Source organism: Protopterus annectens, chromosome 16.part0 (assembly GCF_019279795.1).
Source record: "Protopterus annectens isolate FY-2018-M chromosome 16.part0, PAN1.0, whole genome shotgun sequence".
NCBI classification, from domain to species: domain Eukaryota; kingdom Metazoa; phylum Chordata; order Ceratodontiformes; family Protopteridae; genus Protopterus; species Protopterus annectens.
Window position 1 is genome coordinate 415270904 of NC_056750.1, and position 26960 is coordinate 415297863.

The 26960-nt window shown below is 36.0% G+C and overlaps 1 protein-coding gene across 1 annotated transcript in view; it reads left to right on the plus strand.

Annotated features, from left to right (window-relative positions):
• Positions 1 to 667: 667 nt before the first annotated feature.
• WDR38 (WD repeat domain 38) overlaps positions 668 to 26960 on the plus strand; it is a 171945-nt gene continuing 145652 nt past the window's right edge. Inside the window, exons 1-2 of the mRNA XM_044058131.1 lie at positions 668 to 781; positions 20056 to 20176. Of these exons, the coding sequence (XP_043914066.1) occupies positions 746 to 781; positions 20056 to 20176 (157 nt within the window). The 5' untranslated portion in view covers positions 668 to 745. The remainder of the gene's footprint in view (positions 782 to 20055; positions 20177 to 26960) is intronic.

Genomic DNA, 26960 nt, shown 5'->3' on the forward strand with positions numbered 1-26960 from the left:
ATTTATGAGGATCCACCTCAGACATTCAGGAATTGCAATTAAACAGCAGAAAATTTATTTTAGCTAATGTGACTCTCATGTAGGGAAATGGCTTGCAATAAGTCTTAAAGCACTTCTGTGGGATGGTATGACAGGGCACTTATTTTGCAATGGAATGGAATAAACAAAAGAACACTAGCAGAATCAGCATGCTACTCAGATTTTAATAAGAGAAATGATATGTACATGGTGAGTTCAGCCTACAAAATAAATGCTACACTTCAGATAAGCTGTATTGTTTGCACTGCTGTGTCAACAGGCTGAACCAAGTGCCACTTATTAAAATACTGCCATTTTAATGCCTAATTAAAGGTATAGCTTCACAGCTCTGCTCTAACAGCGTACATATTTTAACCTGGCCATGTTAAGTTTCACTGAGTTCTAACATAGCAACAGAGATAATGTAGGCGGGGAAGACAAGGTAATCTATCATTATCTCTCCTTAACATGCTTATTGCTATTGTTACTATGGAGACAGCAAGAGTACTATAGCTTGGTATGCAAAAGATACAAGAAGCTATAACCTATCTCTGAAAACTAGTTTGTTTAATGTTTTAGACTGCCTTTGTTATGCTGCACTAAAACTGAAACACAATAAACCATTGTTTAGGGTAGCTGATAGCCCTGCTAAAAGGTGTTCATTTTTCTGGTAGCTAGAAAATGCCATTGGAAGATGTGGTGACACACTGCAATATGTCTTGACAAAATGGACATAAAATACTTTAGTGGACACAAGCGGGAGGTGAGCAGAAATTAATTTCCTTTCATTTAAAATTGGGTTGGTTTACAAACTGTTAATATTCAAGAATTTCTAAACTGATAAAATACTTTTCTCCTCACTGTTCAATGAACAGTCTGCTGTGCACATAATTCAGTCTGTATAAACACACCGTGACCTCATAATTACAAATATTGCTATGTAAAGTCACACAGGAGGCATTAACTGTGCAGAACGGTGTGCTATTGAGGGAGGTAGCAAGATGCACTGCTTTTGTAATGTCTCTTTATGTCTTAACACAAACGCTGAAAACAAGAAGGAGCTTAGGATTATTATCCTTGACTGCCACATCCCACTATTGAAATCTAAGCTTATCGAGACAGTGATAAGATAGGTAACTTCTGAAACACTTTAAAGGGTGATGGGTGTAACTCATTCAGCTTAACTTGTCCTGTTTTTATTTTTCAAAACAGTAGCTTTCATTATGTCAAAAAAGAGGATACATGCCATTAAGCCATTGTCTGACGTTACTAAGGTATCGATGACATTTCTATGAAAGAGAATCATCAGCTTTCCATTCTTATATATGAAAGGCTTGCTAAATGTATGTTAACAAATGGTAGCATTTCAAGTTACATTTCAATGATTCCTTAACCAGCTGCTGCTTACTGGTTAAATGCAGTCCCGCAGTGGAGCAGGTTTTTGGCATTTCTTCTAGTAAGCTTTGTGTTTTGCACTAGTTATGCAGGAGGCTTGTAAAGACCAGCTAGACAGTAGCTAAGATTTCTTAGATTCTTCTGTATATGAACTGTCATCAGGACATGTTGTTCAAGTTTGAGACACTTGTAAAGTTTAGGACTCTCAGTCTCTTAAGAATGATATGACTTGTGGCAAGTAAAACCTGAGCAGAAGTAACAGAAATGTGGCATGTAAGGACCCCTATGCCTAGCTAGCCTCTCTAATTATACTGCATAATAGATAAAATGCAATTTCTTTTTAATCAATAATATATTTCTTCCTATACCACAGTAGAATTTTTATGTGTGTCCCATGTACTCTTCTATCCCATCACTGTTTTTGCAGCTACAACCCACTCTGTTAAAAACACATCCTCATCATACAGAAGTCATGTTCTCCCCATCTCCAAAAATATGCCATCTACTTCTGTGCATCTTGGTCTGACAGGTGCTAACCTCTTTCCATTAAGGTACTCAAATGTCTTATCAGATTCCCTGCACATCTGTCTCCTGGAGGGTGCAATCTTCATCCCTTTTGTCTTTTGGGTGCAAGACTCGGCATCATTTTCCTTGCTGTCTTCTGAACAGACTCCATTTGGTCAATGACTCTGCTCAGATGAAGGCCTTTCAGTAAGTCAGACAAGGTCTCACTCATTATTCCTTATGTTGTTTACTTCATTCATTCCTTATGTTGTTTACTTCATTCATTCCTTATGTTGTTTACTTCATTATTCCTTATGTTGTTTACTTCATTCATTCCTTATGTTGTTTACTTCATTCATTCCTTATGTTGTTTACTTCATTATTCCTTATGTTGTTTACTTCATTATTCCTTATGTTGTTTACTTAATTCATTCCTTATGTTGTTTACTTCATTATTCCTTATGTTGTTTACTTCATTATTCCTTATGTTGTTTACTTCATTCATTCCTTATGTTGTTTACTTCATTATTCCTTATGTTGTTTACTTCATTCATTCCTTATGTTGTTTACTTCATTATTCCTTATGTTGTTTACTTCATTCATTCCTTATGTTATTTACTTCATTATTCCTTATGTTGTTTACTTCATTATTCCTTATGTTGTTTACTATTGATTCTTTTCCTTATATATTGCACTATCCTAACAGTTTGGTTCTTTTTACATCCTCCCACTGAGAGCACAGCGTGAGATCATATCATAGTAATACTGATATACCTTTCCATTTTTATTGCAATAACCGTCACCATCCTGGTGTACATCATAGTATATAATCTCCTTTTGGTTTCTTGTTATCCAGGTGCATTCTGCTACCTTCCTTTATACACTAAGTTTAAGTTGACATGTGTGACTATTTCTCCAGCCCTACTAAGTGCCTTAATATCCGGTCTGTGCCTTCTGTGCATTGATCCTGTTAAAAGCATTCATGAGGACCTGTAAATGAATAACTACATTATACTTTATTTTGTTTAGTTATCAGTTATACAGGCAATAAAGATGTATTTTTCCAAATGAAACCCTGCAGTGTTATAGTAGTAACCACTGTTACTTCACAGTGGATTATACATATAGTTACTATTAGCCTTTTTAGAGGTTTATAAGTATATACTAGGTTAACAACCACCAGGGCCCTTATAAGCTTAGCCTTGCAACCCAACCCAGTTGTGTCTCTATGTATCATGGGCGTTTATTAGAAGGAGATAAGTTAGGAAGTTTCTAAAGGTTATAGGGGATATGTTAGTTTGGACATAGTTACTGTCTACCTCTGTCTATCAGAGACATATGGGTTAGACCTACGGTAAAATCCAATTTCCCATCCATTGGTCAAAGTTATACTTAAATAGGATTAGGGATGGACTCAAGAACAGGCTGCCCATCTATGTGAAGCAGAACATGGGGATCCTCTGAAAGAAATATCTGTCTCACTAACATGTCCTAGTCATGTCACAAGCAAAATTTAAATCCTCAGATCTAGTGGTTCTGATACTGTTCACTTTGTAGCTGTGCAAAAGGTCCATTAGAGCTGGAACCTAGTATGTCTTGTATGCCAGGCATAGTAACGTGTAGAAGACCAAGTCTAGTGCTTTTTCCAAGATTATCTGATTTGCATAAAGTTACCTTGTCTGGGAATGTACAATTAATTACTGGCTATGTTCACTGTGGGACTGTATGATGGATTACTGGCCATGTCCACTGTGGGCCAGTAATATGCATTATTGGCCATGCCCACTGTGGGACTATACGATGCATTACTGGCCATATCCACTGTGGGACTGTACAATGCATTACTGGCCATGTCCACTGTGAGACTGTACAATGCATTACTGGCCATGTCCACTGTAGGACTGTACAATGCATTATTGGCCATGTCCACTGTGGGACTGTAAGATGCATTACTGGTCATGTCCACTGTGGGACTGTACAATATATTATTGGCCATGTCCACTGTGAGACTGTAATATGCATTACTGGTCATGTCCACTGTGGGACTGTGCAATGCATTATTGGCCATTTCCACTGTGGGACTGTGCAATGCATTACTGGCCATGTCCACTGTGGGACTGTGCAATGCATTACTGGCCATGTCCACCGTGGAACTGTACAATGCATTATTTGCCAGGTTCACTGTGAGACTATAATATGCACTATTGGCCATGTGCACTGTGGAACTGTGCAATGCATTACTGGCCATGTCCACTGTGAGACTGTAATATGCATTATTAGCCATGTCCACTGAGGAACTGTGTAATGCATTACTGGCCATGTCCACTGTGGGACTGTGCAATGCATTATTGGCCATGTCCACTGTGGGGTTGTAATATGCATTATTGGCCATGTCCACTGTGGGACTGTACAATGCATTACTGGCCATGTCCACTGTGGGACTGTACAATGCATTACTGGCCATGTCCACTGTGGGGCTGTACAATGCATTATTGGCCATGTCCACTGTGGGACTGTAATATGCATTATTGGCCATGTCCACTGTGGGACTGTGCAATGCATTACTGACCATGTCCACTGTGGGACTGCAATATGCATTACTGGCCATGTCCACTGTGGGACTTTTTGGCCATGTCCACTGTGGGACTGTAATATGCATTATTGGCCATGTCCACTGTGGGACTGTACAATGCATTACTGGCCATGTCCACTGTGGGACTGCACAATGCATTACTGGCCATGTCCACTGTAGGACTGTAATATGCATTATTGGCCATGTCCACTGTGGGACTGTGCAATGCATTACTGGCCATGTCCACTGTGGGACTGCAATATGCATTACTGGCCATGTCCACTGTGGGACTGTACAATGCATTACTGTCCATGTCCACTGTGGGACTGTAATATGCATTACTGGCCATGCCCACTGTGGGACTGTACAATGCATTATTGGCCATGTCCACTGTGGAACTTTAAGATGCATTATTAGCCATGTCTTCAGTCTTGTGTGGTCTATCACTGTATTTAACCAGTCACATAAATGTATTAGCTATTTCTAATATGTGTTTCCTTTACCTTGCTCATATCTTATTACTCAGTAATTATTTACTTCAGGTCAACCACTTGGATCTATATTTTTTACTGTTGCCTTTCTCCTCCTTTCATGTAAAGGAAAGTTACATCCCCACTTAGACATCACATGTATCAAATTCTCCTCTGATGTATAAAAGACAGCTACATCCTAAGCACAACTTTCCCTCATCCCAGTGTGCATTGTCCTCCCTATAAAATGGCCTTAATACTGCAACATGTAACTGAAGCATGACTTAGTTATTTCTCCTTTTCTGTGTTATTTCTATGCTATTCAGCTTTCGCAAAACTCACTATATTGGGTCTGCATTTTATCTCACAATACTTTAAGAATTTGTCTCCCTGCCTTTTATATCTTATTGTCCATTGCATTTTAAGACTTCTAACCCAGGAAAAGCCTGGAAAGCAAGACATATGTAGCTCTACATTCTTTCCTTCCTACTGGAGCTATCAACCTATTGGATTTACATTTTTATTATTGTATAATGTTAATTATAAATGAGGCTTCACTATTAGGAAACCTTACACAACTGGCTGACAAACCATTTAGTGTCAGTCCTTACAAAATTCTTGTCAAGGATGAGCTGTTGTTTGATAACATCATTATTAAAAGTAATACTATATTTAAGGTAAGGCATGAAAGCGTGCACCCACCTTCCACAGCTCCTTCAATTTAACATAAAAGGCAAGCCAACGTTTGATAACCGCCATCTACTGTAAACATCCCTTGATTTCTAGTCTTTGTAAGGTCCATGAGACACATTCCCTTACATTATGTAGCTCATGGAAATTATTACTAACTCAGGGGTGAACAGAAAATTGAATCTGCAAAGTAAGACCTGGCATTAGCATATTGCATAAAATAAAAGTAATTAGGAGTTGGGCTCACAGTCACTTTCTTAGAACTCACACTATGACATGAACAAAGGACACCCAAATGGAAGATAGAAAAAATGCAAACCTTTGGGGCTAGTTTTAAAAGTAGTCAGCATGTAGTTACAGCACTTTGATGGCTTCAGTAATCTAAAGGTGTTTGCTTAAATTTATCACTTCATTCTGAATATAAACTTCATGTTGGCTGAAACAGTCAGAGAAAATTTGAAGAGAAACTTACTTATTGCTCTTTTTAAATTATTTTTCTTGAATGCCTGGGAGAGAAAATGGATTTACTCACAGAAGACTATAAATGCCAGTTCATTTCCAATGCTACTAAAATCATAAATACATACTAATGAGCATTTGAAGCACATTTATTTGTGTATATTATATATATAAATAATAAAGAAAGGAATGCAAAAACACTAAACTTCTGTAAGCATTCTGTCTTTTCTAAAACATAATATTTGATTTAGATGCATATAAAACACTTCTGTTTGCCTACTTTGTCATAACAATATACGCTAGTAACGGATAATATATTAACTTGTTTGATTTTGCAAACTCATTTCATGAACTTACTTAAATAGGATTGAATCTATTTTGGGCGGTAGATTATGGTTTCTGTAAATGCACGCGCACGCACACACACACACACACACACACACACACACACACACACACACACACACACACACACACACACACACACACACATTACGTACAGCTAGAGGTTCTCTGGTTCAGTTCTCGGCTGGAGTGCCCTCTATGTCGAGTATGCTTCTCCTCCCCTTGTTTGCATGAGTTTCCTCCAGGTGCTCTGGTTTCTTCCCACATTCTAAAGACATGCAGTAGGTGGACCTAATACTCTAAATTGGCCATAGGTGTGTGTGTGTGTGTGTGTGTGTGTGTGTGTGTGTGTGTGTGTGTGTGTGTGTGTGTGTGTGTGTGTGTGTGTGTGTCTGGCATGTGCGCGCACACACGTGTGTGGTGTAGAAGAAATACCGTGGCAGGGCTAACTACACAGTGGTGCAAACCGTGACCCTAGATAACTGTCACTGTTGAAATGACACCCTGACCCCATGTACAGAAATGGGAAAAAGAACTTGTGGATGGAGGGCCATATCTAAAACAATTTACACTTGGTATAGCATGCCATCGCAAATAGCTACTTGGTGCCCAATTTTGTAACATGGCTCTGTGATTCTAATAGATGTGTAGGCTAATGAGGAATCATGAAGCCCTATGAGTGATTCCAAAATAGCTGACAGCCATGTTCACTTTAATAGTTTGAAATTTTATACTGACATCGAATGCCATGTTAAACTTTTGAAGTAATGACATTGCCCAATCAAGTGAATAGGCCTTGGTGATGTAGCTATCTCTACCTGTATGCTGGAAGTGGTATTGCAGGCACTCATTGTGGAAATCCCATAACCCTAGAACACATGTACCAACACACAGAAGGAGCTATTTTGGGGCAAATATGATGTCTGGCCTGGGTAAGGACTGTGTGCATGTATAACAGAGTATTTTTTGTGAATTGTCCCTTCATGCACAGAAGACAAATTATAATCTATTTTTTCATAAAACATAGACTGTACAATTGTTGTACATTCCCCCAGCATGCTTTCAATGCAGTTAAAAGTCTACAACTGCATATATGGCAGCATTTATCTATCATGCATGCAGTATTATGGCTGACATTCAGCTGGCATATACAGGAACAGCTTATTTCAGGGGACCTTTGTGGCTATGCAGAGGATTTGACAGCTTATGTCAGAAACAGGTAATGAGATAACATAACACTGTCCTCAGTCTCATTACATCTACTTGGCATGGTGTTCTTTCTACCAACAAACAATTCTGGTGTAGCAAAACAAAAACAGATGAGGCTCACCACGGCCGATAAAAAACACTTTATTCACTGCAGTATAGTTAGCGCTTTCACGTTTTTACAACGCTTCTTCAGACTCCAAAACAATTCATTCAAAAGCAGCAGTTTATAAATAAAATTTCGAACTCAGATCAACCAATCAAGGCTGCTAAACAATTACACTTGCCATCATTGTTAAGAACCAACAAATCACAATGCACTATAATTAATCAAGTTACTCAGACAAATAAATAAAAACAGTATTGTTTGCCATTTGAAAAAAGCCTAATGACCATATTATGTATATATAAAATAAGTATTATAAATATTATAAATACTATAAAATCATTATAAAATGCATATATTGCACAAGGTGGTAGGAAAACTAATGTGATAAAGGGCTGATGTAATAAAATACTAGTATAGTTAAAAAATAATGTTTATAGACATTTTCTGCCTCTTTCATGTTGTACCCCCTTGCTAAAAAAATTTCAACTAGCATCCCCTGTTTCAAAAAGAAAGTCTCATCATCTGTTGTAAGACGAGATATTCTTAAAGTCTGATTATCTACAATATTTCCATAGATGTGTCGAGGATGCATGCTGGTACGATGTAGAATATTATTTCACCAGCAATATTTCCTATATATCTCTGAATGCATCATATCATCTTTTTTAACAATTTGAACATCGAGAAAATCAATCATGTTTGATGAATATTTGTACTCAAACCTTAGGAAATTCGTCGTACCATTTATATACTCAATAAATTCAGTCAATTCATCAACTGTGCCATCCCATACAAAAAACACATCATCTACAAAACGTTTGTAGAATTTGATATTATTGTTATATAGAGTGTTAGTTGTCACATATGTCTGTTCCCAATACGCCAATACCAGATTGGCGTAAGAATTGGGGGTGCCCATTGCAACCCCTTTTTTTTGTAGATAATAGATATTATTATATGTGAATACATTATTGTTCAACACTAAATCAAGTAGAGTTAAGATCTTAATAACCAAATCTCTTGACATCCCTTTTTCAATTAAATATAGTCTAGTATATTCCATACCAGAATCATGTGGAATAGTTGTAAATAAAGATATAACACCTAAAGTGACTAATATCTCATCATTAGATGTAACATGAGTAGAAAGGTATTCACCACAACTTTCTAGAAATTGTTGAGTGTCTTTTAATATAACAATGGAATCATCGACTAGTGGTCTGAGGTGTTTTTCAATAAAGATCGAAGCTGGTTCCATGAGCCACCCTCCACCTGAGACTATCGGTCTCAAAGGTGGATTGTCCAGACTTTTATGTATCTTAGGAAGGCCCCTGATTGTTGGAATTAAAGGATATTCAACTAATAGATATTTATATAAGTCACCATCCACTAACCCACAAAGCAACTTATCATATAATTCATGATGTACATTCTTAATCAACTTATCAAGCATCATATTACTCAGCACTGAGTATGTGCCACTGTCATCAAGCATAGTATTCATAGTATAAAAATACATATCATGGTCTAAAATAACAACAGCACTTCCTTTATCGGCTTGTCGAATTACTATATTATTATTATCATGTAACTTTTTAATTGATAAAAACTCATCAAATGTTAAATTAAAGAATTCAGATTTGACTTTAGATTTATACATTTCAAACAAGTCACGTTCGCATGCCTTTTCGAAAGCTTCAAGTAAAGGATGCATGGAGGTATGAAGCTAGATGGTTTTCTGATAGTATTACTGGCTTCACCTGTATTGTTACCAAATAAAATCTTTAAGTTCACATTCCTAATAAATTTCTTGATATCCACTAAAATATCAGTGATATCTACAGATTTAGAAGGTATAAACGAAAGCCCTCGATTCAGTAGGGACCTTTCACTATCAGTTAAAATATAATTAGAAATGTTACCTACTAGTTCTGTTGAATGGGTCTCAATATTTTCCGTTGGAATTCGTACCTGTCTTCCGATGTTTTTCTCTTCCTCATATTCCCTTGGGGCGACCAACTGGATCTGTCCATTTGTCGGATCGGTAAAGGGAAAGATACAGGTGTTACAGAAGCTCGCTGCTCTTGAGATAATCCAGATGGTAGCAGGTTGCTACCTGTATCCCAAACGGGTTTCTTACTGCGTGTACCCTTTGTATCTCCAATTCTGGAAACATTAGAAGTTATAGAAGAGCTTTCACCCATATCACGTAAACTTTCACCTCCTGAAGTAACAGCACTGCTAGACGCTGGGCCTGTAGATAATTCAATGCGTGATGATGTCGCTGTGGTGGGCGTGGCAACTTCAACAGAGGTTACTGCAATCTCAGTTCTAACAATGTTATTTGTATTATCACGGACATTAATATTGTCATGAGCATTAGTAAAACGATTTGTACCTCTTGGACCATTTTCTTTCGGCCAAGAAAAGACATGGCCATTTCGAAAATCTTTAAAATCACGTTCTAGCTTCTTTTTCTTTTCTAGCAACTGTTTGTTGTCTAGAATGGATAGTCAGAGCGTGACATCAGCCATAAAAGTGTTTCTCTCATCTATGCTCATATGGTTAAATCAATTTCCATTGATATTATCTCTTGATTCAGTTTAGCCTCTGTTGATGCATATTGTTCTATCAACAGGCTTATATATCCATAGCTGGTATCCAAATTCAACTTCTGCCATTTTGTTAAAAGGTCAGGGTAAGTGGTCCCAAAAGTCGGCATTTTGAGCACTTGTAAACCTCTTGGTATTACCTTAAATTTCAAACATGCCTCCATGTGTTGTCATTGCCATTGATTTATTCTCAACTTCTGTAAGTTATTTTCTATCCTTCATGTTAATTGCATAACTTCAATGTTTCTATTAATGTCCATAGCATTATCATCATTTCCTGTTAATTCCTGAGAACTAAATTTCAAAAGTGGATTCGCTGACATCACAATAACTCCCTTAAGTGTACTGTTTATATTAGAAACATATTCCAATGGTTCAGCCATGTTCCAGAGACTGTGAGAAACTAAATAAATCTGAGCAAAAAACAAACAGTCCTGGATAAAAAGCCTCCTCAGAACTGATACTTATAGGAACAAAACAAAAACAGATGAGGCTCACCACGGCCGATAAAAAACACTTTATTCACTGCAGTATAGTTAGCGCTTTCACGTTTTAACAACGCTTCTTCAGACTTCAAAACAATTCATTCAAAAGCAGCAGTTTATAAATAAAATTTCAAATTTAGATCAACCAATCAAGGCTGCTAAACAATTACACTTGTCATCATTGTTAAGAACCAACAAATCACAATGCACTATAATTAATCAAGTTACTCAGACAAATAAATAAAAACAGTATTGTTTGCCATTTGAAAAAAGCCTAATGACCATATTATGTATATATAAAACAAGTATTATAAATATTATAAATACTATAAAATCATTATAAAATGCATATATTGCACAAGGTGGTAGGAAAACTAATGTGATAAAGGGCTGATGTAATAAAATACTAGTATAGTTAAAAACGAATTGAAGCGTTGTTAAAACGTGAAAGCGCTAACTATACTGCAGTGAATAAAGTGGTTTTTATCAGCCGTGGTGAGCCTCATCTGTTTTTGTTTTGTTCCTATAAGTATCACTTCTGAGGAGGCTTTTTATCCAGGACTGTTTGTTTTTTGCTCAAATTTTGGTGTAGCATCTAAATTCCCCTAGGTGACTTTGCCCACAGGAATGAACACTGGGGTAAACTATAAAACTAGATTCTCTGCTTAGTGTTGCAGGATTGTGGAGACCCACCACAACACTACCCTGGTTCCTTTTTTTTTTTTTGTAATTCAACCCCTATTAGTAAAAACAAAAAGATGCAAAGACTCACTAGAGAAGACACTGATTCTAGGAAAGATCAAAGACAAAAGAAGAAGTAAAGGCAGAGGCTAAGATGGAAAGGCAGCATTACTAAGGAATATAAATCTGCAAAGTCTTGAAGCAACAGCTGCTGGCAGACAGGCATGGTATTAAAAAATCTTTGCGGTCATGAAGAGTCAGACTAGATAACATGATTAGACAATAACAGCTTATTTTGGGCTGGGCCTGGCATGTGCCAAACATAAGCCTTAACCTATGGTATGCTTGTTTAGGTAAATCAGTGGGCTATATTGATTAGCTATCACTTCTTGCACTCATGATAGTTTAGTTTTTATCATTGAGCTGCTTTTCTTTAGCATCTGTTCTGTAATAAATTCATCTAATTTGATTACCAATATCTGCTGTTGCATCTCCAAGCTTTGATCTGCATAGCATTTGCACAGTCTGATGAGCACTTCAGAAAATAATGCAATGATGTAAAATATACTTTTCAATGTCGGTGATATGCTGTGAGGTAAGCCTGCTGTTTGTGCTGCATAATGGTAGAAGATTTATGTAGCTATAGTTTAAGAAGTATTTTTTTTCAGTTTCCAAAAAATATTGAAGTAGTGCTAGTACTCATGTTTTATATCAAAATGATGGAGAAAAGCTTTTGTTTTCTTGTCATTTGGAGTTCTCAACTGGCTGAAGTTTGCCTGGATATTAGCCCAAATTTTAAAGATTTGATCATTTTGTATGTATAGGAGTTTACCGGTAATAATGTGATAAGTCATCAGTATGTGTGGACTTTTGCATGATACCTATTTTGATTACTGAGGTGACATGTTAATGTTGTTTTATTTACTTTATTTACAGGTTAACATATATAACTTCATTGCACAAAAAATATTTTTTTCCACCAAGATATAAAACATTACATTTCAAAAATGAATTATAATACCTTAAAATAATACAACCATTTTAAAGTGAAGAATAATTAAAATAACTAAAGCTATATACACTATATATATTGTATGTTAGATATCTGAAAAATGATAGGGAAAAATTGTATTATGGCAAGATCAAACTTGAACAAAATATATGAGACCCGACAATCATAGTTTCTAATTTTCTGGAGAGATACAGATGCCTCTGCAGTCATATTTTTCCAACAGCATGACTCTCACTCATTGGTAAGTAGATGCTGTTATTTTATTAGTTCTTGTCTTTTTAATTGCAGTTTTTTTTATTACTGAGAGTACAAGTTGAAGAAATTCTGTACATTAAGTTTTTTTATTTTGTTTCCATTTCCTAGTAACAACTTTCCTAGTTACAACTAGAATGAAAAACAGACATGGGTTTGAGCTGGTTTTAAACATTAAGGTACAGGAGAATTAAACAATACAAATTATGTCTGAAAATGTCTGTATACAATGTTGCATAGAGACATTTACACTTCCCCAATATAATTTTATCACTGGAACATCCAAACATTATATGGTTCCAATCTGCTTTAAGTACAGTCTTAGAAGTTGGAGATTTGGGAAAGAAATGCAAACATGTTGGATATCTAACTGGTGTAAAAAAAGGCATATGTGTATTTATGCCTATATATATATATATATATATATATATATATATATATATATATATATGTATTTATAAACTTGGTTGGTGTTATTGCTTTAAGTACAATATTAGAATTGGGAAATACATTAATTTGTGTTTAATTAGGTGCCAGAGAATCTTTTAAAATATCTTTGTTTATTAATTTTAGATGTGACTTATTAGTAGAAGGAGCTGTAGTTTTAACTATACATAGAAATTACAAGAGAATTACCATTTTAATTGATTGCAATCTTTCTTCAACTTAATATATATTTTGTTCTAATTATTAATTAATAGACTGGTATCCTGAATAAATTACTCAGTGTTAATATCTCTTGTGTCTTGACATTTTTCTGTCAAAATAATACCCAACTATTCCAGTTTCTCAGAATTCCAGTTTACTTTAAATTCATTAATATTACTAATAAGATGGTTCTGTATTTTTTATCATTAAAGACCATGCCCAATATGATTACAAATGTATTTATTATTGCAATCAAGTTTGCTATCAGTTTGATGCCTCCAATTATGAAATTTGCCATAATTGGGTTTCATTTCTAAAGCAGAAAAAGGGAGATAATGGGCAACCGTGTTTTGTGCCAGTCCCGACTTCAATAAAGCTAGATAAGGACCTAATTTAACATAAGCTTATTATATAGAAAGAAAGCAGGAAGATCGGGAGACATCTGAAGAAGAAATACGGACATGGGAAAAGAAAAGAGATTTAATATGGTCTAATACTTATACAAAGGAGAAAACAAAACTAACCAATACCAAAGGAGAAGCACCAAAGAAGCTGGAAGAGAAATACAGGCAAAGAAATCCAGATATGGAAAACTTTACAATACAAAAATTAAGACAAAGACGAAAAGTAGAAAAGGAGATTAGTAATGGAGAAGTTAAAGAAATAGAAACTGAGGTAACAGAGTACTTGTGAAGTGGAGGATACAGTGTGGAAAATCCAATTTAGAAAGCACCACAACAGGATAGAGCAATGGATATCCAGATTAAAAGGAAGCCAGTGGAACAGGAAGCAATTGGTCAGGTGCAATATGAAGATATTTTGGAGCCTTCTCCTGGAAACCAGTATAAATGTTCACTTGAAGCTGGACAGCAAGAGAAGGAACAGGAAAATGTGGAAACTCTGACGCAGTCAATGTTGAGGAGTGATAGGCTAGTGAGTTCCCATATGACAGAGCAACAGATGGAAAAGGATGAAATTGAAGAGAACGTGCCACAGGAAGGTGCTATAGAACTTTCTGTAGAATGCCTGCAGGAAATGGAAAATAAAAAATGTGTCCTCAATTTAGAAGAAAACAAGCTAAGAGAAGAGTTGCTTGATTTAATAGAGATAGATATATATATTAAAATCAATGAAAGAAATAAACTCCAGAAGGTCAATAAAACCCAAAAAGTCAGAAGTTTGATAAAACAAATTAATACAGTAATTAGGACTGTCCATAGAGAGCCATGCAATATAACAGAAGTAAACAGGATATATTAGTGTGCAGCTAAATTAATAACTGATAAAGTTCTACGACAAGAACACGCGGTAGTGAGGGAAAGGAAGGGGAGAAATCGAATACCGATGGAAGTATCGACTAGAGAAAACTATGAAGCAATTAAGACAAAAAGTGTGACAGAAGAATATAGAAGAGGGAACAGATGAACAAAAATACTAAGAAAGGTAGACATGATAAAAGCAATGCACAGTACTAGAACAGGCCAGGATCTATCATGCACTATCACAAATAACAAACTAAAAATCTCAGCACAGATGGAAAACTTAGAAGATGCACAGATAAATATAAAGGAAAATGACAATAAAAGCGATTTATTGATGACACAAAAAAGTTTTATAGAGAATTGGGAAACAAGGTACAAGGAATTGAAAGACCACCAAAAAAAAGAAATAAATACATTTTGTAGAAGTATCTATGAAGATCCTGTGGAACATAACAAAGATGCTAAATGGATAGATAAAGTAAAAGAAAGAATAAAAAGTTTAAGGGAACAGGATATGAAATGGGATGAAGTAACAGTCAGAGAGATTGAAACAAAGTTAAGAAAAGCCTCTAATTGGAACCCCCCCCCCCCCAGGCCCAGATGCAGTACCTAACTTTTGGCTGAAAGTATTAATATCTTTGCACGAAGATTTAGCCATGAGCAAGAACTATTTATATGCGCACCCCAAACAGACACCAATCTGGTTAACAACAGGAAAAACAATGCTCCTACTTAAGAGTGAATCTGCAAGCTATCCTAAAAATTATAGACCAATAACTTGCCTTCTGATGACGTATAAATTATACATGGGAATTAATGCCAACAGAGTTTATTGTCATTTAGAAGAAAACTCAATTAGGGCAGTAGAACAAAAAGGCAATAAAAAAGTCATATTGAATAAAGGATCATTGTTGTTAAATAAAGTCATAGTGGAGAACTGTAAAAAGGGGTATGGCAAGTATGGCATGGATTGACTAGAAAAAAGTATTTGATAGTATCCCACATTCATGGATAAAAGAGTGCTTAAAAATGTGTAAGATACACCCTACACTGATTGACTACATTACAGTGACCATGAAACAGTGGCAGACCACTTTGCAATTAGGCCATGATAACGGACAAATTATTATTCCAGGGGTAAAAATTCAAAGGGGGATATTCCAGTGTGACTGTTTGTCACCACTGCTGTTCTGCCTTGCCCTTAACCCATTAGGCTGTCTTCTTAACAGCTTAAGCCATGGCTATAATTTGGTTCCTAGCAAACAACAAAGTGTAAATACTTCTCATCTTCTCTTTGTTGGTGATTTAAAACTGTGTAGCTTATCAGATGAGGAACTAAAAGCACAACTGCAAGTTGTCAGAACTTTTTCAGATAATATAAGAATGTCATTTAGTCTTGATAAATGTGCAAAAGCACCCTTTAATGCAGGAAAACTGCAGCACTAGGAAAACATCAGTTTGGGACAAGAATGTGATATAAAAGAACTTGAGCAAGAGGGAGTGTATAAATATTTGGGAATTGTTGCAGGATCAATAATACAACATGAACAAATGTAAATCAAACTTAGTAAGGCATAGTTTAGAAGACTTAAATTAATCCTGAAAACAGCATTGGCATCTAGGAAAAAATAAAAGCCATAAACCAGTTTGCTCTTCCTCTCCTAACTTACAGTTTTGGAGTGACTGATTGGCCCCAAACCGTGTTTGATAGATTAGACATGAAAACAAGAAGGATACTTCATGCTCACCAAATGATTTATAAAAATCAGTGTACACCAGGATTATATATTCCCCATTCCAAAGGAAGTATGGGCCTCCTTGAAATTGATTACATGTGTAGATCTAAATTGTGGGACTCCACACATATCTGCTGACTTCACAAGACCCAAACTTGGTGAAAGTTTTGAAATATGAGGAGAATAAATCTGAGATGACTTCTCTGTTTAATCTAGCAGAAGCATATCGATGTCAAGCAGGAATGGAAATCAAACCAGAAGTAGACAAACGTCAGGCAGCAACTGAATGTGATAAAAAACAAAAGAAAGAATATAAGGTGAAGGACCAAATGAGAAGGCAAGAAATGTGGAAAATGCATAAATATAGTTGCAAGTATAGAAGACTTCTGGAAAAACCTCATGTTGATCAGGAATAAATGCAAGAATGGTTAAGTAGAGGAGAATTCAAACCAAGAGATGAAAGGTTAATATTGGCGGATAGTGGGCTACGTACACATTGGTTTACAAAGTCCATTGAACATATGGGAGAAACAGACAAATGTAGGTTTTGTAAAACAGAATTGGAAACAGTTGCATACCTCATTGCTGGGTGTGACAGAAGGACTGTATACTGAAAGGCATAATAATGTGGCAAGACTGTTGCACTGGGGATTGTGCAAGCATTATGGTATTGAAGTGGCTGAAAAACATTGGAAACATGAGTCACAAAGCATCATAGAAAATGATGAAGTCTACATCTCATGGGGATCACCCATTACCAACAGTTCAAAAGATAGATGCTAGAAAACCAGATATAGTGGTCCATGAAAAGAAGACAAAGTAGCATTGATCATTGTAATCTCCACATCCAGTGACTATAGTGTCTTGCATAAGAGAAACACAAAGTCATAAAATATCAGGATATGCAGACAGAAATGAGAGCAATGTAGAAGAAATATACCCAGGCAGTTCCAATATTAGTAGGAGCAACGGGTCTTATAAAAAAGAATCTACAATCGTACTTAGATATATTGCCAATACATGTAACCCCATATGAACTGCAGAAGGAGTCATTACTGGGCACATTGCGGGTGCTGTGAAGAGCACTTCTGGCTGACATCAAAGACTGAAACAATACTAATTTTATGAACTCTAATTGTACTTTGACTTAGGAATGGGGTCCATTCCCATCATGGTATTGGAAACTCCAAAAGACTTGGAGAAATTAAGAAAACAAGAAATTCTGACAAAATTTATAAACTCTTTGGGTAGGTCATATAGATGTAATATTCTAAATAAATGGTCATATTTCCCTGAATTGCATGCATTTTCTATATCTGAACTTATAAAAGCTGCTTCAGTTTTGCTAAATGTGATCATTATAAAAGGATAGTATTTTCCTATACTTATCCTAAGTTTGCCTATTTGTTATGAAACCTACATGATCTTCCTTCATTATTTGAGGCATTTTTTAATCTGCATGTAAGGATATATACAAAAATGTTATAACAACATTTAAGAGGGACATTGGTGTATCTGAGGAGTACAGATAAGGGTCTTCATTCTCTTTTGAAATATGTGTTATATGAAAACACTTCCAAGAAAGGCTGTAAGCTATCCTTTTCTTGCATTTATGAGATAATTTCATAAAAGAAAAAAATGCTTTGTCAGATAAAAGCTTCTATATCTCAGTTATTATAACATCTGCACCATCAGCCTTGTTATTTTAAGATTTTTAGTTTTATTATAGACTTCTGTAACAGGGCTAGCCACCCAGCAGTGTACACCTTGGCTGTAGATAATTGTCACTAGTGAAGTGACACCCTGACCCCTTGTACAAAAATGGGAAAAGGGGGTTGTTGATTGATGGATGGATGGATGGATGAACTTCTGTAACAGAAAACTACTTTATGATATAATCAAAAGCTTATTTATGAAACTTTTTGTGTATGCTCTTTCCTATACATTCATTAATGCTGAATCATTTAAGTTTCTTTAATGGTTTCTAAATTTAATTGCATACAATCATTTTTACATTCAATAAATATTTCTCCATTTTCTGTTTTAGTCTTCTTAGTTTCTAAGCATTTGATTCCTTGGATATGATTTCTCCTTTTAATAGTTTTAGTTTCTCTTATACAATTTTTCATCCTTTAGAAGAGAATGATTAGGATACAGCTTTTAATTTCTCAGCGAGCTTGCTGACTTGTAAACTAGTATTTCTTGAAATTTCATATTAAGAAAGTTTGCCAATGTTATAAATTCTCTCTCACCATTTTGAACTTTGGATTGCATTTGATATATTGCATCTTGAATATCTAATAATTCCTTGTCCCATATTTTGATTGTATTTCTGCACAATGTCAATATTTTCCCATATAAGTATGCTCTTAAAGAGTCCCATATATACATTTTGTTAAGATGTTTAGTATAATTTATTATTAATAAATTCTGTTTTGATATTTAACAAAATTTCTTTACTTTTTTGTAAGTTGGGTTCTGTTTATCATTTCCATGTTATTACTATTAAAGCTTAATACAAGACTATGTGTAGTATAGGCTGAGAGGGAACAAGTGGAGATTTGAAAAACTTTTCACTTTCAACATTAAATTTTAAGAGATAAATGTTTTAGCAATTCCTGACTTTGTCCCAAAAGCATTGGAGTAATATGAGTAATATGGCAATTCAGAGTCTTTTATTTAATATTTGTCTTTAATATTCAGTACATTAGATCAATTTTTAATTTAGCAGTTGTTGATGTTCTAGGCTCTCTCTCACAGTGTTAGTTTCAATTTGTTAGAAATATAGTTGAAGTCCATTTCTAAAATCTTGATTGTTGCACAAGCAGGGACAAAGACATCTTGTTTAAGTTATATTCAGATTGTATTCATCCAATAATTGAGTCATACTTTTTTTATTTTACTTCATGTTAGCCATGGGACAAGGATGTTGTTAGCTGTATTGTTCACTTCTTTGATATGTCTTGCGTAGTGGCTAGATTCCAACACCCTGTATTTGCAGTTCCTTTGTTTTTCCTGCTGTTCTTTGCACATCTTTGGAGATGTGGTGCCCAGAAACAAATGAAGATTTCAAGCTATGGTTATCAGAGTACAAAAATCATATATGAGGAATTATGAGTATCTGGATACTCCATCATAATTCCAGTGAAATATAACTGACTGCTTTTACTTCAGTCTTCCCACCTGGTGGGAACTGGCAGTACCGTAGTTTACAATTAGATATGAGAGCAGGATTTCTGGCTGCCATCAGGTTAACATGTTATTGTATCTGCCATTGCATTACTCTTAGTGTGGGCCACTTTCAAAAAGTCTTGAAGGGAAACAATGAAAAAAGTATTTTCCATACAATGCGAGAAAAATGTGTTTAGGTCAAATGCTAACACTTGCTGTTACTTTCAACATCAGACATACAACCACACTCTGTGCCTTTCTGAATAAACTACAGGGTAATGACTGAAAATAGGTGTGTAGAATCTGGAGAGCATCCCAGGATAATATTGCAGGCTACAAAGGAAAAAAGGCAAGAGAGGGAGCATGTTCAAACTTTAGAGTGCTTCATAAAGAACAAATCAAAATATTACTCATTTCTCTCACTGCAGATCAATTTCTGTGCCGTGTCACCTGACTGTCAAATTCTTTTAACGTGTTCTGATGACTCCAAGATCTACATATGGAATGTCAAAACAGGTCAGCTAATATGCAAAGTCAAAGGACACACAGGTAAGCAATGACTGTTTTGTATTTTCCCTTGCATTCATGTTCCATAGGAGTATCTTGATTACAAATGTCCTTTTCTTCATTTTATCAAGTGCTGATGTATACTGATATACATACATATAAATGTTTCAGTCATGGGCATTAATGCCCTTCTAGCTTGCCAATATACCAAAACACTTGTTCCTATAATAAATGTCCAGGCTGTTCTTAAAAATATCTAAACTAGTACTTGCTTTAATGTAATTTGGTAGTCTGTTCCATCTGCTACTCTGTCAGAGAACCAATTAGTACACTTCTCATTCCTATAGAATCTTCTACATAGGTTATCTGATGATTCTCTAGTACTTTTTGATAACCCCAAACATTCCCAGAGGTAGTTGTCCATAAATGCCCCATATATTTGAATAAGATCTCCTCTTAAATATCTATAAGAGACACTGTACAAGTTCAGATATTTTAGTCTTTCATGATAACTTAGATTTTCACATCCATGGATGCCCTTGGTATATTCTGCTGTACTCTTTCCAGTTTACTCATGCTTGTTTTCTTAAAGGGTTTCCATATTGTTATTCCATACTCAAGTTTGGGTCTAATGTAACTAACAAAAATTGACTTCATTATGTTTGATTTCCTAGACTTTATAAATCTTTTTATACAACCTATAGTTCTATAACTATCATTAGCCAATTGGTTGATATAATTAGAAAAACTCATAGCTGAATCTACCCATATACCCAGGTCCTTAAATGCGTCTACAGTTTCAATCACTGTGTGTTATTTTAAATATTCACCTTTCGGTTTATGTCTCCCAAATCTCATATGCTTAGTTTTTGATGTATTTACCAACATATTATTCTCCTGTGCCCAAATGGTCAATTTAGTCAAATTATTTTGCAGACATGCCTTATCTGTAACACTTGTAATCAGTTTACCCAATTTCAGGTCATCAACATATAGACTGTAGAATACCTCAGATGAAAAAGTAAGGTCTGGAAGATACAATCTAAACAAGCAAGGGCCTAGGACAAGCCCTGTAGGACACCTGGACTGTAACTAAGGATGTTACCTGTCCAGTTGGTGTGTGATACTTGCCATATCCTATTTGTAAGCCATGCAGCTATCCATCTTATCAACAGTACATCAATACCTAGTTGTACTAATTTATTGATCAGTGTTTTGTGTATGACTCTGTCAAATGCTAAAGTTAAATCTATATAAATCACATCACAGTACAATTTTTCATTCATAGCTGTTATTATATTGTTATAGAACATCATGTTACAGGTGGTAATAGATCTATTTTCAACATATGCATGCTGATATATGGGTTCAAGTCCCAACCTATCCAGTTCTGACAATAATTTATCCAGTATTACCTTCTCCATTATTTTTCCACAACATGAAAGTAGACTTAAGGGTCTATATGACTCTGGGTTTGTCCTACTCCCCTTTCCCTTAAAGACAGGTTTAATAAGTGCATGTCTCCAATCTTGAGGAATCTCCCCATATTTATATGACCTAGTGAATAATAGATATAATGGTAGTATACGTTCTTGCTGAAGTGTTCTCAGGTCAGTGTTACTTATTCTGTCTCCTCCCTGCACTTTGTTTGGATCCAGTTTGCACAGTTCTTTTTCAATATAATCTAATTTGATTCCAGTATCTGGGGTTACCTGGATGTCACTAGGACAACTTACCACCCCTTTTGTGGAGCCAAACTGTTTTGCATAAGATTTTGTAAATATATCTATAATCTGTTGTGTATGGGAATAAATTTTAGAATCTGCACAGTTTATCAGTTTGTGTATCTTTACTCCTTCCACATCTTATGTATCTATAAAAAGATTTCCTATTATGCTCAATAGCTTTAAATAAATTTTCTTCAAATTTTTCTTGATCTTGTCTAACACTATGCTTAATCTGTTTGTCCAGCTTGTTTATTTCAGTTTTCAAAGTTGTAGCTCGACCTCTCTTCCATTTCTTATATTTTGTGTCTCTCACCTTAATCAGGTATCTTGTTCTTATGGAAATATACCCCCCTGATGTTGTATGCCTAGATCCTGATGTTAAACATTTTTAAACAATTTCTCTTTCAAAACTTTCCACATTCCATCTCTAGTTTTTCCACTGAACACCTCACTCCAGTTAGTTTATATAGTAACTGTTTTGCTTCCCTATAATCTGTAATTAACCTTCTGTGCATTGACATAGATTTCAGTTTGGCAGAATTATCTAGCAACAAATTAACCTTAATAACCCTATGATCACTGCACATCAATGGTGGCAAAACTTGAATTGAAGTTACAGTAATTTCTTTGGGAACACAAACAATATCTAGTATATTCCGTCCCCTGATAGGTTTTTTTTTACAATCTGAAGCATTTGTTGTTCCTGAATATACTCTGTGAATAATTTCTTTACTAACATTGTTGAATCAATATTATTCCAGTCTGTTTCTGTTAAATTTAAGTTCCCAGCTAATATTATTCTTCCTTCCTGTGTTTAATGTAAGAAATGTATGAATTCCTCTAGGTCATCTGCACTTGACTTTGGTGGTCTATACACTCCAACAAGTGTTATATGTTCCGGGGTTGTCTTTATTGTCACAGTTGCACATCTATAGTATTGGTGTTATCACTGAACATGTAATAATCACAGGTCTCATAGCTATCTTTAATCTCTATCATAACACCTCCACCGGATTTTTTTGTTAGAATGTCTGTTACAGTAAAAACATTTATACCCTGTCAAAACTGGTTTCTAGTTATTGTTCTTTAACCATGTTTCGCAAACAATTACAACATCAATCTTGTGGGAACGTAGCAAATCTTCTAATAAAAAAACTTTATTATTAATGCTCCTAGCATTAACAACCATCAGAGATGCATCAAATGTTGCTATCTGTGAACTGTTACATTTTTGACCTGGCAAAAATCCTGCCTAGTGTTTGTTAAATACTACAAAATATCTGCTGCAACAATTCTCTTCCCTGATCTAGACAAATGCACACCATCCTGTCTGAACACGTGTGCCCAAAAGAAGGCTTGGATGCTCTACACATTTCAACTTTTTAAAACAGGACATTTTTTCCATGTAGGTGTTTATCCAAAAAATGATTTGTGAAAAATATGTCCTAACATCAGTACAAGCTATACTGTCTAAGAGGGCTGTCACTTCCTGACTAACAGTCAGAGAATCTTTGTTGTTGACATCATTTGTACCAACATGAATAAAAACAGATCCATACTTCCTTACATTAAGGTGTTCCAAGGCTTGTTTCACATCTTCTATTTTTGCTCCTGGCAAGCATAACACTACTTGATGTTCATTATCATCTCTGCAAATATAAGTATCAGTTCCTCTAATAACTGAATCTCCAATTACAAGAATATCTTTGGTGACAACCGAAAGTGTGATAAGAGACTTAGGGACACAGGTGGACAGTGGTCTCACCTTCAATAACCACATCGCCACAACAGTCAGGAAATCCTTCTATGTGGCACACCTCATCACTAAGGGCTTTTCATCCAGAAAAAAGGAGGTCATTGTCCCACTGTACTCATCCCTCATTAGACCCATTATAGAATACAACGCCCCATTTGGTATGTACCTCTCAAGACATCTGCAACAACTGGAAAGGCCGCAGAAATACCTCACTAAAAGAATCACAGGCCTAAAGCAGATGCCCTATGCTAGCCGCCTTAAAAAACTCCAGCTATACTCTGTCACATATCGTCTACTCCGAGGTGATCTCTGCTTAACATACATGGCCATGTCAAACCAGAGCTGCTGGACATGCTACACTTAACAAAAATCCCAATCCCTCAGAGCCACACGCTCCAGGGATCTAAACCTTGTCATCACAATAAACAAAACATGCTGGAGGGATAGGTTCCTGACCCAAAGACTCCCCTGACTCTGGAATAGATTGCCCATACATGTCAAGCAGAGTGCCTCTTTGGCCCTCTTCAAAAGGAACCTTGATGATTGGCTGGGAGAAAGGAAATTCACTCCGGGGATCACATCAGTCGCCCTGCTAGACAGGGGTCCAGGAAAGTAAATAGTGTGGGAAGAAATAGCCAGGGAATTGTTATGGCTAGGCTTGTATAGGCCCTAGTGCCGATAGCCTAGTACCAGTCTAGTAACCTATGAACCTATAACCATCTCTGAAGAATCTTCAGTTTCTAATACAGTCATTTCTGCTCTATCAATTGTTACAAAGGTTAGATCTTCATCACTATTAGTCTTATTAATTCCACTGTTTTCATTGCGTATTAAATTCTCATCCAGCTGGCATTGTAAATCCACAACTTGAGCCATGTAGTCAACATCTGTCTTTCTCTTCTTTTTTCTTACAGTAATGTTCTTCAATCCTTCCACGTTCAGTTTTGATTTCTTCCTTTTCACCTGCCCCTTGCCTCTTTTTTCCATTGGAAAGGTGATGCCTTTTTCTGTAGACTGAGAGTTTTCTGATAGACAGACATCTGCATTCCCTGTCACCAGTGTGCTACATAACAAAGCAGAATCCTTTTTACTACGTATTCTCTTTCCTTTACAGTCATTAATCAGTTTCTTTTTCTTCCTTGTTATTTGTTGAGAACTTCTTCCTTTCTTTCTTTTTTTGTTTCCTTCTAAACAAACCGGACCCTCAGATTACTGAGTATATGTTCAACTAAACTGTGAATTACTGATTTTTTTCTGAAAATCATTCATTTATTTAATGTTTGACAATCAGCTAAGTGATATGATTGAGTTTTTCAACCACATCCTAGGCCAGACAGAGAGACTAAAATGGAGAATATACAGAACTGTAATTGTAATAACAGTAAAAGAGAAAACAAGAAAATCAGCTTAGTAAACTGAAGATATAAAGTACCTATTAGTAGACTAACAGTTTAAAACTTCCAAAACACTTTAGATGTAAAGCACAGAACTTCTAGAGCAAAACACTAAAACATAGACAAAACAGGCAATACGCTTTCAAGTACATTAAGCTCACCATGCGGACTGAGAATTAGAATTGCTAATGTCCAAAATGGGGAACTTTTGAACTGGAGACAAGTAAGTGACTAGTGAGTTAAGTTTAAATGAAGACTAGGAGTATGTGGTGTATGAAAACTTTATTTGACTCTGGATTTCGGATGAAGCACAAGGTTGTTCCTAAACTGGGAAGTATGAAGATTCCTTTGACAAATCAGAGCAAGTGGTCCAGTGCAATAAAGTTCATGAAAGGTAAATGTCCAATTATCTGATGTCAGTCATATCTTGGTGACCAAGGTTAGTGGCAGCACAGCTGCAGGTAAGCAAGCTACAGTGTTCCTCTGTGACCTCTAAGAGACTAAGTTGGTGCAGTAGTCAGGAAACTATAGATTGCAAAAGAGCAGAAAGAGGGCAGTATCAGTCTGTTTTTAACAAGAAGCCATCCTTCCCTTTTAAGGACACTGTTTATAGGTATTTACTAGGTTAATGACTGCATGAGGCTTTATAAGCCTAGCTGCACAACCCAACCCAATTGTGTCTGCTTGCAACATGTGCTTGTGACATATGCATCTAAATTGGAGGGCTACATTAGTTAAGAGGGGTATGTTATTTAAGGGGTTGCTAAAATGTTAAGTGGGTTAGGGAATGTTTACTATTGATCTCTGCCTATAGGAGAGATGGGGATTTCCAATTTCCAATCCAATGTTACAGAATGTTTACTGTTGGCCTCTGCCTATAAGAGACATGGGGGCCAGCCCATGGATGAATTTATGATTTCCCATCTAACATTTAAAAAGGGTTAGGGATGGACTCTGCTTCACATGGCTGGGGATGCTATTCCAGACCATGGAGATCCCTTGAGACACATATCTATCTCACCAGCATGTTCTAGTTATGTTACAAGCAAAATTTAAATCTCCTGACATAGTGTTTCTGGTGTTGTTTATTTTGCGGATGTGGAAATGCTGCATTAGGACTGGTTCTAAGGATACCTTATATACTAAGCACAGATCACCTCTCAGGAGGAGACTGAGTATAGAGACAGGGCTCTAAGGTGATCTATATAGGACAATGTTTTAATACCCTGGATTATCTTGGTGAGGAACCTCTGTGGGAGTTTCATATGCATAGTCAGTTACATGCAGAAAGGGGAATTGTACTCAATGACAGGTCTGACAAGGGCTGAGTAGAGTGGTATAAGTTTCTTGGGCCTGGATGCCATACCCTTACTTACAAGCTGAGTGGTGTAGAATGATTTTCTTACCATCTTGGTTACGTGTAGGTCGAAGGCCAGATTACTGTTTACATATGTTTCCAGATCTCTAACTACTGGACTAATTTTAGGGGTGTCTTATCCATGGAATAATTTGACTAGGTAGATGTTTTCCCAAAATATACTATAATGCACTTGATTGCATTGAGTTTTACTCTGTGGTTTTGGTACCATTCATTTGTCTACATTAGATCCTATTACAGGATATTGGTGTCACCGGGAAAATTTATGATAGCTCCCAACTTGTAGTCATCTGAGCCAGTGCCCCTTCAGATTAGCCTTCTGAGAAGTAGATGCCAAACAGGAGTGGGATAAGCAAAGAGCCTTCTTTTCTTAAAGGTTCATAGGTGTATACTTGGCTAATGACTGCTGGAGCCTTTATGAGCCTAGGCATGCATCCCAAATGTAGCACACAAGTTTTTTGAGCCTTAGAGGTTATCTTAATGGGTATATGTAAATTAGGGTATGATTTAAAAGCTGACTCTGTCCATTAGAGACATAGATGCTAGACCTGAGGTGAATTTCCAAATTCCC